At 27.0% G+C, this 13,234-nt stretch overlaps 1 protein-coding gene across 1 annotated transcript; it reads right to left on the bottom strand.

The window, feature by feature from the left end:
* Positions 1-9,070: 9,070 nt before the first annotated feature.
* LOC120080826 (aspartate-semialdehyde dehydrogenase) lies at positions 9,071-12,708 on the bottom strand. Its single transcript, XM_039035477.1, has 7 exons — positions 12,052-12,708; positions 11,640-11,726; positions 11,469-11,513; positions 11,278-11,373; positions 11,039-11,140; positions 9,624-9,778; positions 9,071-9,523 (listed from the first exon to the last, which is right to left on the bottom strand). Exons 1-7 carry the CDS (start codon positions 12,607-12,609, stop codon positions 9,442-9,444), a joined length of 1,125 nt encoding a protein of 374 aa, XP_038891405.1. The 5' UTR covers positions 12,610-12,708; the 3' UTR covers positions 9,071-9,441.
* Positions 12,709-13,234: the final 526 nt, after the last annotated feature.

The following is a 13,234-nucleotide window of genomic DNA, read 5'->3' as shown; positions in this document are numbered from 1 at the left end:
TGAAAGGACCCGTGTTGGTTTGTGTTGAAAGAAATAGTGATATTTTGTTACTTATTTTTTATATTTATGATTTTTTTAATTAAAAAAATTGATTCACTACTCATGTCGATATCAAATTCATGAAAATATTTATGTGTCGATAGAAATTTAATTTTTATGACTAGACCAAGTTGAAAAGGGTATTTATTTATTTTTTCAAGAAAAGACTATTTATTTATTTTTATTAATTGAAACACAATAATTTATTAAAAACAAGAAGTTAAAATTGAATATCGTTAATTGTTGGGTTAATAATAATAAGAAAAGACAAACGCGGAATAAACGCGCTATCTGAAAGCGCGGGTTTAAGCGCGTGTCTAAATTCGGTATTTCACCTTTTTCCTTTTTATGCAATCCAAAACCATCACGCATTTTATCTCTTCATGATTTTCTCCTTTATCACACACGCAAATATGTTTTTTCATATTCATCATTATAAATCCTTAAATTATAATAATTATCCTTGAACTTTTTTTTTCGTTTAAAAAAATATCTTATGCTTTAAAAAATTTAATATTATCATCCAACTTTCATAAACGTTTCAAAACTATCCTTGGAGTATAAATTCTTTAGATTTTCAAATAGAAATCGAAACTTAGAACTGTGTGAAGATAACCTAAAACAATGTAGTGATTCAAATATTCGTTCTATGTCACCTACTACACCATTTCACATCTCAATTTCCATCCAAATTCTAGCAAATTTCTACTCAAATGGTATTTTTGAAACGTTTATGAAAGTTCAAGGGTAATATTGTAACTTTCAAAAGTATAAAAGTATTTTTGAAACATATGACAAAATTTAAAGATATTTATTGCAATTTTTAAAAGTATATAAGGGTATTTCTGAAACATATGACAAAGTTTAAGGGTATCTTTTATAGTTAACCTCTCTCTATATATATATTTTTTAATTTAGTTATAATCCCATTCATTTTACATATAAATTATACCTATGTAAGTTAAAATTTTATATAAATTAAAAGGAATCAATTTAGACCCTTAGTTAAAAGAAAATTGTAATAAATAGCAAAAAGAATATAAGGATTATTGCAAATCTAGCCATGGTTTTTAAAACTTGCAAATGTAATATAACATTTAAATCCAATTTTCATTTTTTATTATTGCAAATTTACCTTTATTTATGTATTTATCAACATGTATATTTGATATACTTTATTTTTGGTATATCAGCTGATTTACTTTATTTAGGGTATATCAATAAATTGGAATACTTTATTTTTGGTATTTTCATAAACCACCTATGTTTTTAATAAATTATATCTTTTATGTAACTAGCTAATATACCATGACTTTAAATAAGCGTGTGTTGTTTTTGTTGTTTTTGTACGGAGTTGTTTTCATTAGATTAATTCTATTTTGTGTTGTCTAATTTAGGTTTTGGCGTTAGTTTTTGTGTCTAAAAAAAAATGAACTAATATAATTTGGTGGTATATATATTAATATTGTATTAATTGTGTCAACTGATATGCAAAATCTAAAGTACATCAATTAACTTGTTCTATTTTCGATTTTTTTATGATTTTGATGACAAGTAAAAATTACATTTAATTTGGTATATCAATTGTATAATGTATATATTTCATATTTCATATATCGGTTAATTGATGTCTATATTTAGAGAGAAAAAAAAAACATATCAACAATGTTATTGATATATCAGTTAATCGATGTACCATATCAACGATGTTGTGTTGATATACTCATGATATACCCAATATGAGTATATTAGTTAAAATGATATACTTAAAGTATAACATTTGGTATTTCAAATTAACATTAGTACTACTTCAAAATATATGTCAAGTATATTATTAGTGTATTAGTAACATATCGTCATTCACTTAAAATACACGATACTAAGTGTTGCATTGGTTTATGAGCAATTTATCGGTGTTCATTTAAAATTTAACTGTAGTATATCAATAGTATATTAGTATTAATCTTTAAAAACATTTCAAGTATATTATTGTTGTATTGATAGTATATCAAAACTCATTCTAAATTCATTTCAAGTTTAACAACGTTGTATCAACAATATATCAATTACATTATCAAAAAATTGTATATCAAATTACATTGATTATTCTAAATTAAATTTCAAATATAAAATTGGTGTATTAATAGTATATCGATGTTATTTCAAAGTTCTTTTCATGTACAATTTTGGTGTATCATTAGTATATTAGCACTTCTTAAAAATATATTTATTCTAGCATATCAGTTGTAAATAACCATGCTTTTTTAAAATTCAATTTCAAATGTAACATCAGTGTATCAATAGTTTATCAACATATATTATTCGGAATGGTTACCTTTAGGACAAATTGAACCATTGTAAGTGGATGATGATGATGTACTAGAAAATTAATATACTTTAAAACAAATAAAGATTCAAATTAAGTCCATGAATAATAATAACAAGGGCATGAGCACTTTTTGATTGATAAATTTGGAAGAATGAATGGTAAATTCGGTACACCAATTGTATAACTAGCCTACCTACTAAATATAAAGTGTATCAATTAACCGATATACCAAATATAAAGTATATAAGTTATCTAATCTACCAAACATAAAGTATACTAGATATACTACTTATTTATAGTTGATACACCAAAAAGGGTAAAACTGAAGTAATAAAAAATGGAAACCAGATCTAATATTTTTTTTTTTTTGCTATATTTGTAAATTTCAAAAAATTATTGCTAAATTTACATTTTTTATAATATGTTTTCGCCACTCTTGTAATTTTAAATTTTCATTTCAAGTTATTCATGCATAATATTAACTAATGTATAAGATTTCATTAATACGAGCGATTTTTCATATTTTTTCGTCTTTATTTTTCTAAACTTTGGAAGAATTATGTCATAAATTTATTTTGGCTGTTTTGGAAGGATTTTAGGAGAAAAATAATTTTATTAGATGATTTTGGGCTGATTTTGAATGAAATCAACAGAAAATAATTTTCTCAAAAAAAGAAAAAAAATTACTTAGAGATGAACATGAATTCACTAACAAAAGCTTAAAGTTTAACTCGAAGCAATTATTAATATGAGATTTTGATTGATATAATTCCAAAATTTAAATATATAAATTGATTTTCCTTTCCTTTCCTTTCCTTTTATTTTATTTTTAACTTTTTGAACTTATTTTAGTTTATTCACGTTTTATAGGGTTTGGGTTAATTTAGGAATTTTTTAAATAAAGGAAAGTGAATCAACTTATTTACAAATATAGTAAAATATCATTATCTATATAGATCGGGATAGACTAGACATCTATCAATAGCAGCAATAGATGTATGACAAACACTGACATTTTGCTATACTTGAAAATGTTTTCAGTAGTTTTACTATTTAAAATAATAGTTTTTTAAAAATAAATTTAATTTTTTTTATTTGAAAATGAATGAATTATGCAAGGCTTTTAGACTTACATAGAATTGAGAAGAAATTTTGTTTGAAAGGTTAGAGAGAAAGTAAAATACAATTCCATTGAAATTTCAAGTGTGTGATATGGGAAATGGAAATTGACTAAATTGCATATTTTCCCTTTTTTTTTTTCTTTTTTAAGAAAAAAAAATAGTGTTTGTGGACTTTTGAAATCTAGGATTAGATTTGTTCAACAATTTGTAATACAATTAAAGAAAATGACTAAAAAATCCATCACATTCCATTTTTATTTTATTTGTCCAAATGACTACTTCCAACATTCCAATAAATTGATTGATATTGATGGCAAAAGGATACAAAATAATAATAATTATTATTATAAAGAAAAGAAAAAAAAATATTGTTGCATAAGTGTTTGTGGGTTGATTTGTGTTGAGTTGAGGTATATTTTAGATCCAATTCAATTTTTTTGGATTGACTAGAGAAAAATGTTTTTTAAAAAGTCATTTTTATTTAAATTTTTTTATTAAAAAAATATTTAAAATACACTTTGAAAGTGTCAAAAAATGTATTTTAAGTGGTTGTCAAATACTTCCATTTTTTCTAAAATAACTTATTTTCAAAATTAAACACTTGAAAAAATAAACCAAACATACCCTCTCAATTGTTTAAATTGTAAATCTCTTCAATTCAAACTACCCTATAAAATAAAACAATTCTACCCATGAAACATTTAAATTGGATTGGTTCGAATAGTTCAAATAATTGATTATTATTAATAAGGTTAAAGAATACTTTTGGTTCCTAAACTTTTATGAAAGTATCAATTTAATCTCCGAATTTTGGTTTGTAACGATTTAGTACTCAAACTTTAGTATATAACAATTTAGTCCCTAACATGAAAAAATTTGTCATAATTAGATGTCAATTTTCGTTATTTTACAATGTAGAATTTGTATTTTATAAAAATATTGAGTCTCTTATTAGTTTATCGGTTTACTTAGTTAAGAAATTTCATTAAATCTTCACACTAATTTCTATAATAAAGATTAAATTGTTATGATTTAAAGTACAATGACTAAACTGTTACATAGTAAATTTCAGTGATTAAATTGTTACAAAATTGAAAGTTCAGAGACTAAATTATTACAAAATTGAAAGTTCAGAGACTAAATTATTACAAATTAAAGTTCAAATACTAATTGTGACTTCTACGAAAGGTTAAAGACTAAAGGTAATTTTTAACCTTCTTTATTACGTGAGAAAAAAGGTGAAAGGTTAATAACTAAAAATCTATTTTTTTTAATATAAAGTTAAGATTAGGAACTCAATTTCCATTTATATTAGGAAAAATTACATTTTAAAGTCATAAAAGATCATTATTATTTGTAAATTGTTGAAGAATAAATCATCCAGAAAGAATTATAAACTAAAAATCTATTTTTTTTTTTTAAATATAGAGTTAAGACTAGGAACTCAATTTTAATTTATATTAGGAAAAATTACGTTTTAAAGTCATAAAAAATCATCATGATTTGTAAATTATTGGAGAATAAATCATCCAAAAAGAATTATAAATATAGACATATTTTAAGTAAATGAAATAGTTTTAAACTTAATAACATATTCGGATTTTGTTCAATCGAAATTAATTTTAGGTGAATCCATGAATCAATCCAATCCATGCAATTTTCATTTATTTAAACCCAAATACAATCCATCTCACGAGTTAGGGTTAGGTTGAGTTAATTGAATTTTTGAGTCATCAAGTCATTTGAACACTCTAATTACATTATAATTACATAAATCCGTCGTGAATAGACTTGTGGACTAAATACATTTGACTATGGTAGGATTTTCTCAATTATGTAGGATTTTTAGTTTGAGTTAGGGAGAGTTTTATAGTAATAGGTGTCATAATAAGATGAAACTATTGTTAAAAGAGTTTGTGATGAACAATAATGTTTTGATATCAATAAATTCATTAGTTGTGAATGAACCTATTGAATGTTGAGTGTAAAATGGAAGAAGCTCTTTGAGTATATTGTCATATCGAATTAAAATCATTCAACTTAGATATATATGAATTGTTACGACGTACCTCGATCTTGATTAAGTAAATTAGTTGATTGGTGTAAAAGTAGTTATTTATTTTAAACAATTGTGTCAACTGAATTGATAAGAAAAGTACAATAAATTTTTTACATTTTTTATGCATATAATCCATAGAAGGGATCATATGTTTAAATATATATTTTTGAGAACCTAATAAAGAATAATGTGCCCTAGGTTTTTTTTTTTTTTTTTCTTTCTCAAAAAATGACATTAAACATGTGACAATACAAATAATAAGTGATAACCATAACTTCGGATTTTCATATTATAAATTTTGGTTAAATTAAACTTAATTTTTTTTTCCTAAACTTTCAAAATATCTATTTTAATCTTTGAATTTCTAATTTTATCCATTTTGACCCTCGAACTTTAAAAATGTCTTTGTTAATCCCTAAACATTAACAAAATAACTATTCTAATCCTTAATTTTTATTTTAACTATAACAAATGAATGACATATCTACAAGTGTGTACTAGTATGTAATACAAGTATGATTTCAAGTCAAATAAATTAGAGACGAACATTGGACACAGTGAATTTGAGGTAAAAAGTAACATAGAAAAGATCAAAATGATTTTTTTAAAAAAAGTTTGGAAATTAAAATAGATATTTACAAAATTTATGAACCAAATGAGAAGTACACACTTGAAAATGTTGATAACAAAATGAACATTTTAGGGTAATGCAATGAGTACCACTTTTAGGACTAATAATTAAGTACATAATAATATATTTAAAGAATTGTAAATATAGCAAAATTTATTGGTGATAGACTTTATTGCTAATAGACTCATATTTTCAATCTATTATTAATATTCCGAGAGCTGGATCAAAATTTTGTTATTTCTACAAATTCTTTTATATTATGTTATATATCTACTAACACTCTGGATCTTATTACTAAATTTAATTGTTCCAACATTTTAATAGTTTAGAAACTAAAATAAATATAAAACTTAACACTTGAATTAGATTTAAGCCTATAACTTTTATCTCTATATTTTCAACATTGAATTTGATTTTAAATTATTTTTTTATGGTCTTCCCGCACTATTCCTCCCCACTAGAAAGAAATTTAGTTGAATAGATTCTATGTACTATCCATCAAACTTAGCATTAGTTTTAACCAAAGTTTAAAATGTCGAATTAAATGAAAATATCGAGATCTTAATTTTACAGAAATTTTGATAGAAAAAATGATTAAATGTCGATTTCGATGAATATTTCTAGAAAATTTTAAAAAATAAAAATTCAAAAAATAAATTTAAATTAGAAAATAAAATTTTATGATTTTTAAATAAATTAAAATGTAGTATTTATTTTATATTTATATAAAGACATTTTGTTACTTATTTCCTGTTTTGTTGATTTTTCTATGATATAATGGAAATAATGATTCATCCCTCACCTCATGTCGATATCGAATCCATGAAAACGTAGAAATATCAATGGAAATATCGAAATGTCAACAAAAAATTTAATATTATAGTTTTAACCAATTGTCCAATTGTCAACTTGTCTCAAGTCTATTTTATTCATTTGTAATATGTAATATATCAATTTGTATGTAAAATCATCAATATAATCTAGCATATAATTAAATGCTAAATCAATATTCAATATTAATGATAAAATTAAGAGATGAGAATTCGAATATATCGAAAACTGGTTGAGCTATACTCAAATATCAATTGAATAGTTTTACTATTTAAAATAGTTTTGAACATTCCTATAATCTTAATTTAACATCTATTCATTTTTGTCTTTATACTTTCAAAATATCTATGTTGGTCATTAAAGCACTATTTAGGCTTTTTTTTTCTCTTTGGTGAAACTTAAGTTTGTAAATATTTTTGTTATTCCTTTTTTAATTTAAAAATAAATAAAACTAAATAAGTAATTTTCAAAAAATTGCTTTATTTTTAGAATTTGACTAGAGATTCAAGTGTTTCTTTAAAAAAAAAAGTGAAAACTATAATAAAAAAATAGGGTGGAAACAAGAATAAATTTCAAAAACAAAAAAGAAAACGAAATCATCATGGAGACAGAATTAAACTTTTGAAACTTTCAATTTGATCCTTATACCTTACCTAACGACCATTTTAGTAATTTTTGTTTTTTGTTTTATATCACAATTTCAACACAAAATTGCTCTCAATAATTTTATTGCAATATTGTCAAAATATTTGTATAAAAGTATTTTCGCGGTTTATAAAATTTGAGTTACATTTTTTTTTAATAGTGATCAAAACAACCATTTTCAAAAAGTATAGAGAGAAAAACAATTTCAAAGTAAAAGAATTAAAATAAACAAAAGCTAAAGACCAAGATATGATTTAAACCTATACAACAATTTTTATAAAAATGATTACAAATATGAAAAATAAAAAAAGAAAAAAAAAAGTAGTTATATACATCATTAAGAAAAATTACACTTCGTCAAAAGAAAAATCGCGAATTGACCTTCATATCTCTCGATCTTAGTATGACTATCACAACTATAATCATGTTGATTAATCAAAATACTAACAATAATCATAATTAAAAACTAAAAAAGACTCAAGTTGTCAAAGCAAACATAGCTCAATTGACAACTATGTTAGCAACAAGTTTGGGTAGTATTTTGAGTTGGATTAGATTCAAATAAATGAAAATTTTATAGATTTAATTGGTTCATGGATTGATCAAAAAGATTCTGAGCCAACCTGAACTTATAATAAATTTTAAAATGTATTTTTTTTTATGATATAATTAGATATGCATATATTTATTTTAGATTTATTTAATTTCATTAGTTTTTGTTGGATAATTTATTTTTCAACTACTAAAAATAATTTTTTTAACACTTTGAAAAGAGCTTTTACATTATATATATTGAAATTGAGTTGTTAAAATTAATTCAATATATGAAAATAATTAAGTCAAATTTTTACGCATTAACATTTTACTTTCTTTTAAAACAAGAATTTAAATAAATTATCCAAATAACCTAAACCAACCAAATCCAGATATTTTATAGTTGGGTTGGGTTATTTTTTTATTGAGGATTATTTGGGTTGAAATTTGCAATCCGACCAATTGGGTTGGGTCGTTGAGTTGGGTCTAAAAAGTCTTTTAACCCAACCCAATCCTACTCTACCGAAGTTAATGTTATATAACTATGATGAATGATCCATAACTGACTTATTTGTAAACAATTTGCAGACAAACCTACAGATTTTTACCTACAGATTTTCAAAATTCAAAGGAAAAAGAAATCTCAAAAAAAAAAAAAAATTATACACAATTATTTAGAATCTAAAAGGAAATGCCCTGCCCTTGACTTCAAATCTGATTAGTTGATCTAAGGATTCTAAATTTAACAAGAGGTATTGAAAAAATCATATTTAATTCTATTTTCCCTAAATTGAATAAATATGCTTCAAAGCCAAATTTTGGGTCAATTCATTCATAGAAATAGATGGGAAAATCAAAGAGAAATTTGCAAGAACCCAAAATTTGAGAATAGATGAACTCCCTAAAATTAGGCAAATTGCTCTTTCACCTAATAAACAGGTAAATTAAAATGGCTCTTACATCCATTGGGTCCCATTTTTACCACACACATTAAATCAACAACTCACAAACAGAGCATCAAACTGGCTTATTGTAGAAAAACTTACATCATCAATTCCAAAATTTCCCTTCAAACCAGAGATCTAAATGCAAATTCATAACCTTAATCGACCATCCTGCAAAATTTGCTCTAAGCTATCGATACCAAGACCGAGAGATGAATTTTCACCTCAAGAGACATCCTATGACATCATAAATAGTAACAACAAAGACTTCGTCTATCAATTTACCGGTTTTTCAGCCGTCGTCACAACTACAGTAACAACTCGGCGATCTGAACAGCATTAAGCGCTGCACCCTTGCGGATTTGATCACCACAAATGAAGATATCCAACCTGTATCCATAAAAATCTCTTTAGTTCTGTTTTCAAATTTCAATTAGGATATAAACAGAGAATTACACAGATTTTGGGTAAACTAGTCAGTGCAACATACCCTTTATTTCCATCAAGTGAAACATCCTGTCGAATCCTTCCAACAGCAATGTCATCTTTGTTTGATACTTTCAGTGGTGTTGGAAACTGGTTGGCAGCCCGGTCGTCAATAATGACGACTCCAGGAGCATTTTTCAGAATCTCTCTGGCTGCGTTCTGCATAAAACAGAAATGATAACTTTTATCAATTCGTAAAACTATATTTTTGCAACTAGAATCATCGATTAAAAAACGTATCAAATGGTTAAAGATTTTACTAATCCAATTACAACTTCCTGCATAGAACTAATATACACAGAGGTATTCTTGGTGGTCTCTTGATAAATGAAGTCAGATATTTTCTAGTTATGTTACACAATTTCTGATTTGCATCGTGAAGAAAAAAATTATATCTTTCATCTAAAAAGTAAAATTTTCAATTAATTTCAAGCATCAGATACAACATGCTGGACTGACGATGACCTCGAGTTCAACTGCTGGGTTCAGAGAACCAATGATGAGAAAACCAATACAAAGGAAAAGAGAGACAAAAATATCAGACTTGAAAAATGGGTCATGAATATAACCGTAACAAAAGAAAAGGAGGAAGTTTCTAATGCAAAAAACAGCGCTGGTAGGTTTTATTTGCTATAGTTTCTGGTGCTAAGTTCAGTTTTTGGTAATTTATGAATTTTTAACTTCTTATAAGAAGAACGAAAAGGGAAAGAATATTCCCTACAAGAAAAAAATGGGAAATAATCCATGAGGACTTGATCAGGACCATCCTAAAGAAACAAACAACTGGCATCCACTATATAGTAATCAATCAAAGTTCTTATACAGCCAGTTTCAGAATGTGATCATTCTTAGAGCGTTAAAAAGAATCATTCGATCAAGCATCTCCTAGAAAAATCAAACCTATGGAGTGCAAATGTACAAAGGCAATATATTGGGAGAACAATCGACGGAATTCTAAATAGGCTGTAAGAGGTAAAACACCACATGGCATGGCCTCAAAAAATTGAAAGCATATTCTATTAGATTCACTAACATCCATTTGTGCATTACAAAACTATATACGGAAGATAAGAAGAACAAAATATGAAATTCAAAAGATAGTTACAATTAAGAAAAACAAGTTTACTCTTTTACATTATGCTTAAAACCAAGACCTTGAAGGTTATCTCCAAATATCCCAATTCATTACCACCCAGGCTACCCTTGGTCCTAACATGCTATTTTCACAACTATGGTGGATTTCTATTCCCCATTCAGAAGTCTGGGAAAAAGCACGACAAAATCATTTCATTCTCAACCTGTGATAAGCTTAGGAAAAAGAAAATCTATATACCATGCAATCAATAGATATCTCATGCAGGCTGCAGAATACACAAATACAATAGCACTAATCAAACCAATATCAAATTAAAATCTTACCTCATCAAGGGGATTCTCAAATTGAAGATTAATACTCTCAGCATGTGCCCGCATGACAGGAACTCGTATACAAGTGGCAGTAACTTTAACATTTGCATCACTCTTGAGAACCATAGAGAAAATCAGTAAAAACAAGACAGGATTCTATTTACCAATTTCAAAAGAATAAAAAATTCACAAAGATGTGCAAATAAACATCAGGACATAAGCGGTATCCGTAATTCACAATCAACACTCACCCATATTTTCCGGGTTTCTTTTACTAATTTCATTTCCTCTTCATTGTATCCATTTGAAAGAACAGATGCATTGTGGGAGAACAAATTGAAAGCATACTGCAACAAGTAGAAGAAACTGAGAAAATGGCTATAAAAACGTAACCCTCAAAAAAAGACACATAAAGATAAGAGTAACTGTAAAAGAGACAGACCTGATCCCTAAATATATTACAAGTTGGCGGTTTGCCTTCCAGGACCTTGAAAAGGGAAGAGAAACAAAATAGTTTAGAACAGCCATTGAAATTAGACTAATAAACCATCCAAAATATAAGAAAACAAACAAAATGCAAACCAGTTTATGAGATACAATAAACGGGATAAACCTCACGAGTTTGTTGCACAAGCTCTTCCATTGCTGCAGCACCAGCACCACTAGCTGCTTGATATGTACTAACAACCATACGTAACACCTGCCATTTTCAGTACTCATCAATCCATCTAACGTATGACCTTCAAATGAAATTTAGTCGAAAGATCGATCAAAAACCATTTTGAAAAAGCTAAAACCACGAATAGAACACTAAAATTCCTCATCCCTAAGGACATTGAATTGCTTTCTTGTCTACCATACAATCTCTTCGTTATAAGCACTATTAAGGGAACATCAAAAGACAGGATAATTATGAAATAAAACGCAAGACCAGAGAGTAAAATCTCAAACCTAAACATAGCTCGCGTACCATTTCCAAACAATTATAAACAGAAGAACAAAATTGAAAGAATCAACTTCAAAACCTTAGCGTGACGATGCAGAGGAGTGACAGCCATCAGGCAGATGATGGTCGAGCAATTAGGATTAGCAATCAAAGCGCCCTTGCCATTTCCAACCTTAATCCCCTTCATAGCTTCAGGATTAACCTCCGGAATAACAAGAGGCACATTCTCAACCATTCGAAATGCGGAGCTATTATCAACCACAATAGTCCCCTTCTCAACAGCAATCGGTCCAAAGTGCTTGCTGATGGAACCTCCAGCGCTGAAGAGAGCAATGTCCACACCGTCGAAGCTATCCGCGGTGAGCTCCTCGACAATATGCTCTTCGCCTTGAAAGCGAACAGACTTTCCAGCAGAGCGCTTGGAGGCCAGCATCTTGATGGAGCGATAAGGAAACTCGCGATCGGAAAGGACGGAGAGAAATTCCTGGCCGACGGCACCGGTGACGCCGACGACAGCGAGAGAGGGACCGTTCTCCTGATATGCCATGCGAACAACTCTAGAGATGCGCCTTGGTTTAGGGTGAGGAGAAGCAGTGGAGAGGAAGAAGGAGGTTCGTGAAGAAGATAGAGCCGCCATTGTTAGAGAGAAGAAAAAGCTTCAATGGAGGCTGAGGCGGCCGGTAAACCCACTGAATAGCAAACAAAACTGCAACAAGCGCTTTAGGATTTGCAACCTTTTTCCATTTCATTTATTTATATTTGCAACTTTTTTTAATTATTTATTATCATAATTTTTTAAAGCTAATGGGAAAGCTAATATATGTATTTATTATTTTAAATTTGTTTACATACTTAATGTAAGCGTTTCTTTTCTAAAAGAAATATTCAATTATAATTTATGATAGGATAAATTTTCTTACTTTTCTTCGAAGTATTTTAATTTATTTTGTGCGTAGGTAATTGGAATAATTTTTTTTCCTCTTGTTTTTTTTCCAAGATTTTGTCCAAGATTTCGATTCTATGGATATAAGTATCAATGAATATTTTTGTAAATAAAAAATATTTAAATTAATTATTTAGTTGTTTGTCTCTCAAACTATGTTATAATTTTGTTATTGATATCGTATTTATATTGAAATTAGTACACTATCTTTTACCATAACGTTGAACTAATATAAAATTTGTGTTATCAAGTAAGAATAATTTTATTGATTTTAAAAAATCAATCTCAAATATACCTTTAAAAACTTGAATATATTTTG

The sequence above is a fragment of the Benincasa hispida genome, chromosome 7 (genome assembly GCF_009727055.1).
Source record: "Benincasa hispida cultivar B227 chromosome 7, ASM972705v1, whole genome shotgun sequence".
Taxonomy (NCBI): Eukaryota; Viridiplantae; Streptophyta; class Magnoliopsida; order Cucurbitales; family Cucurbitaceae; genus Benincasa; species Benincasa hispida.
Note: the sequence above shows the minus strand (reverse complement) of the source record. Positions and strands in the feature narration are given on the sequence as shown.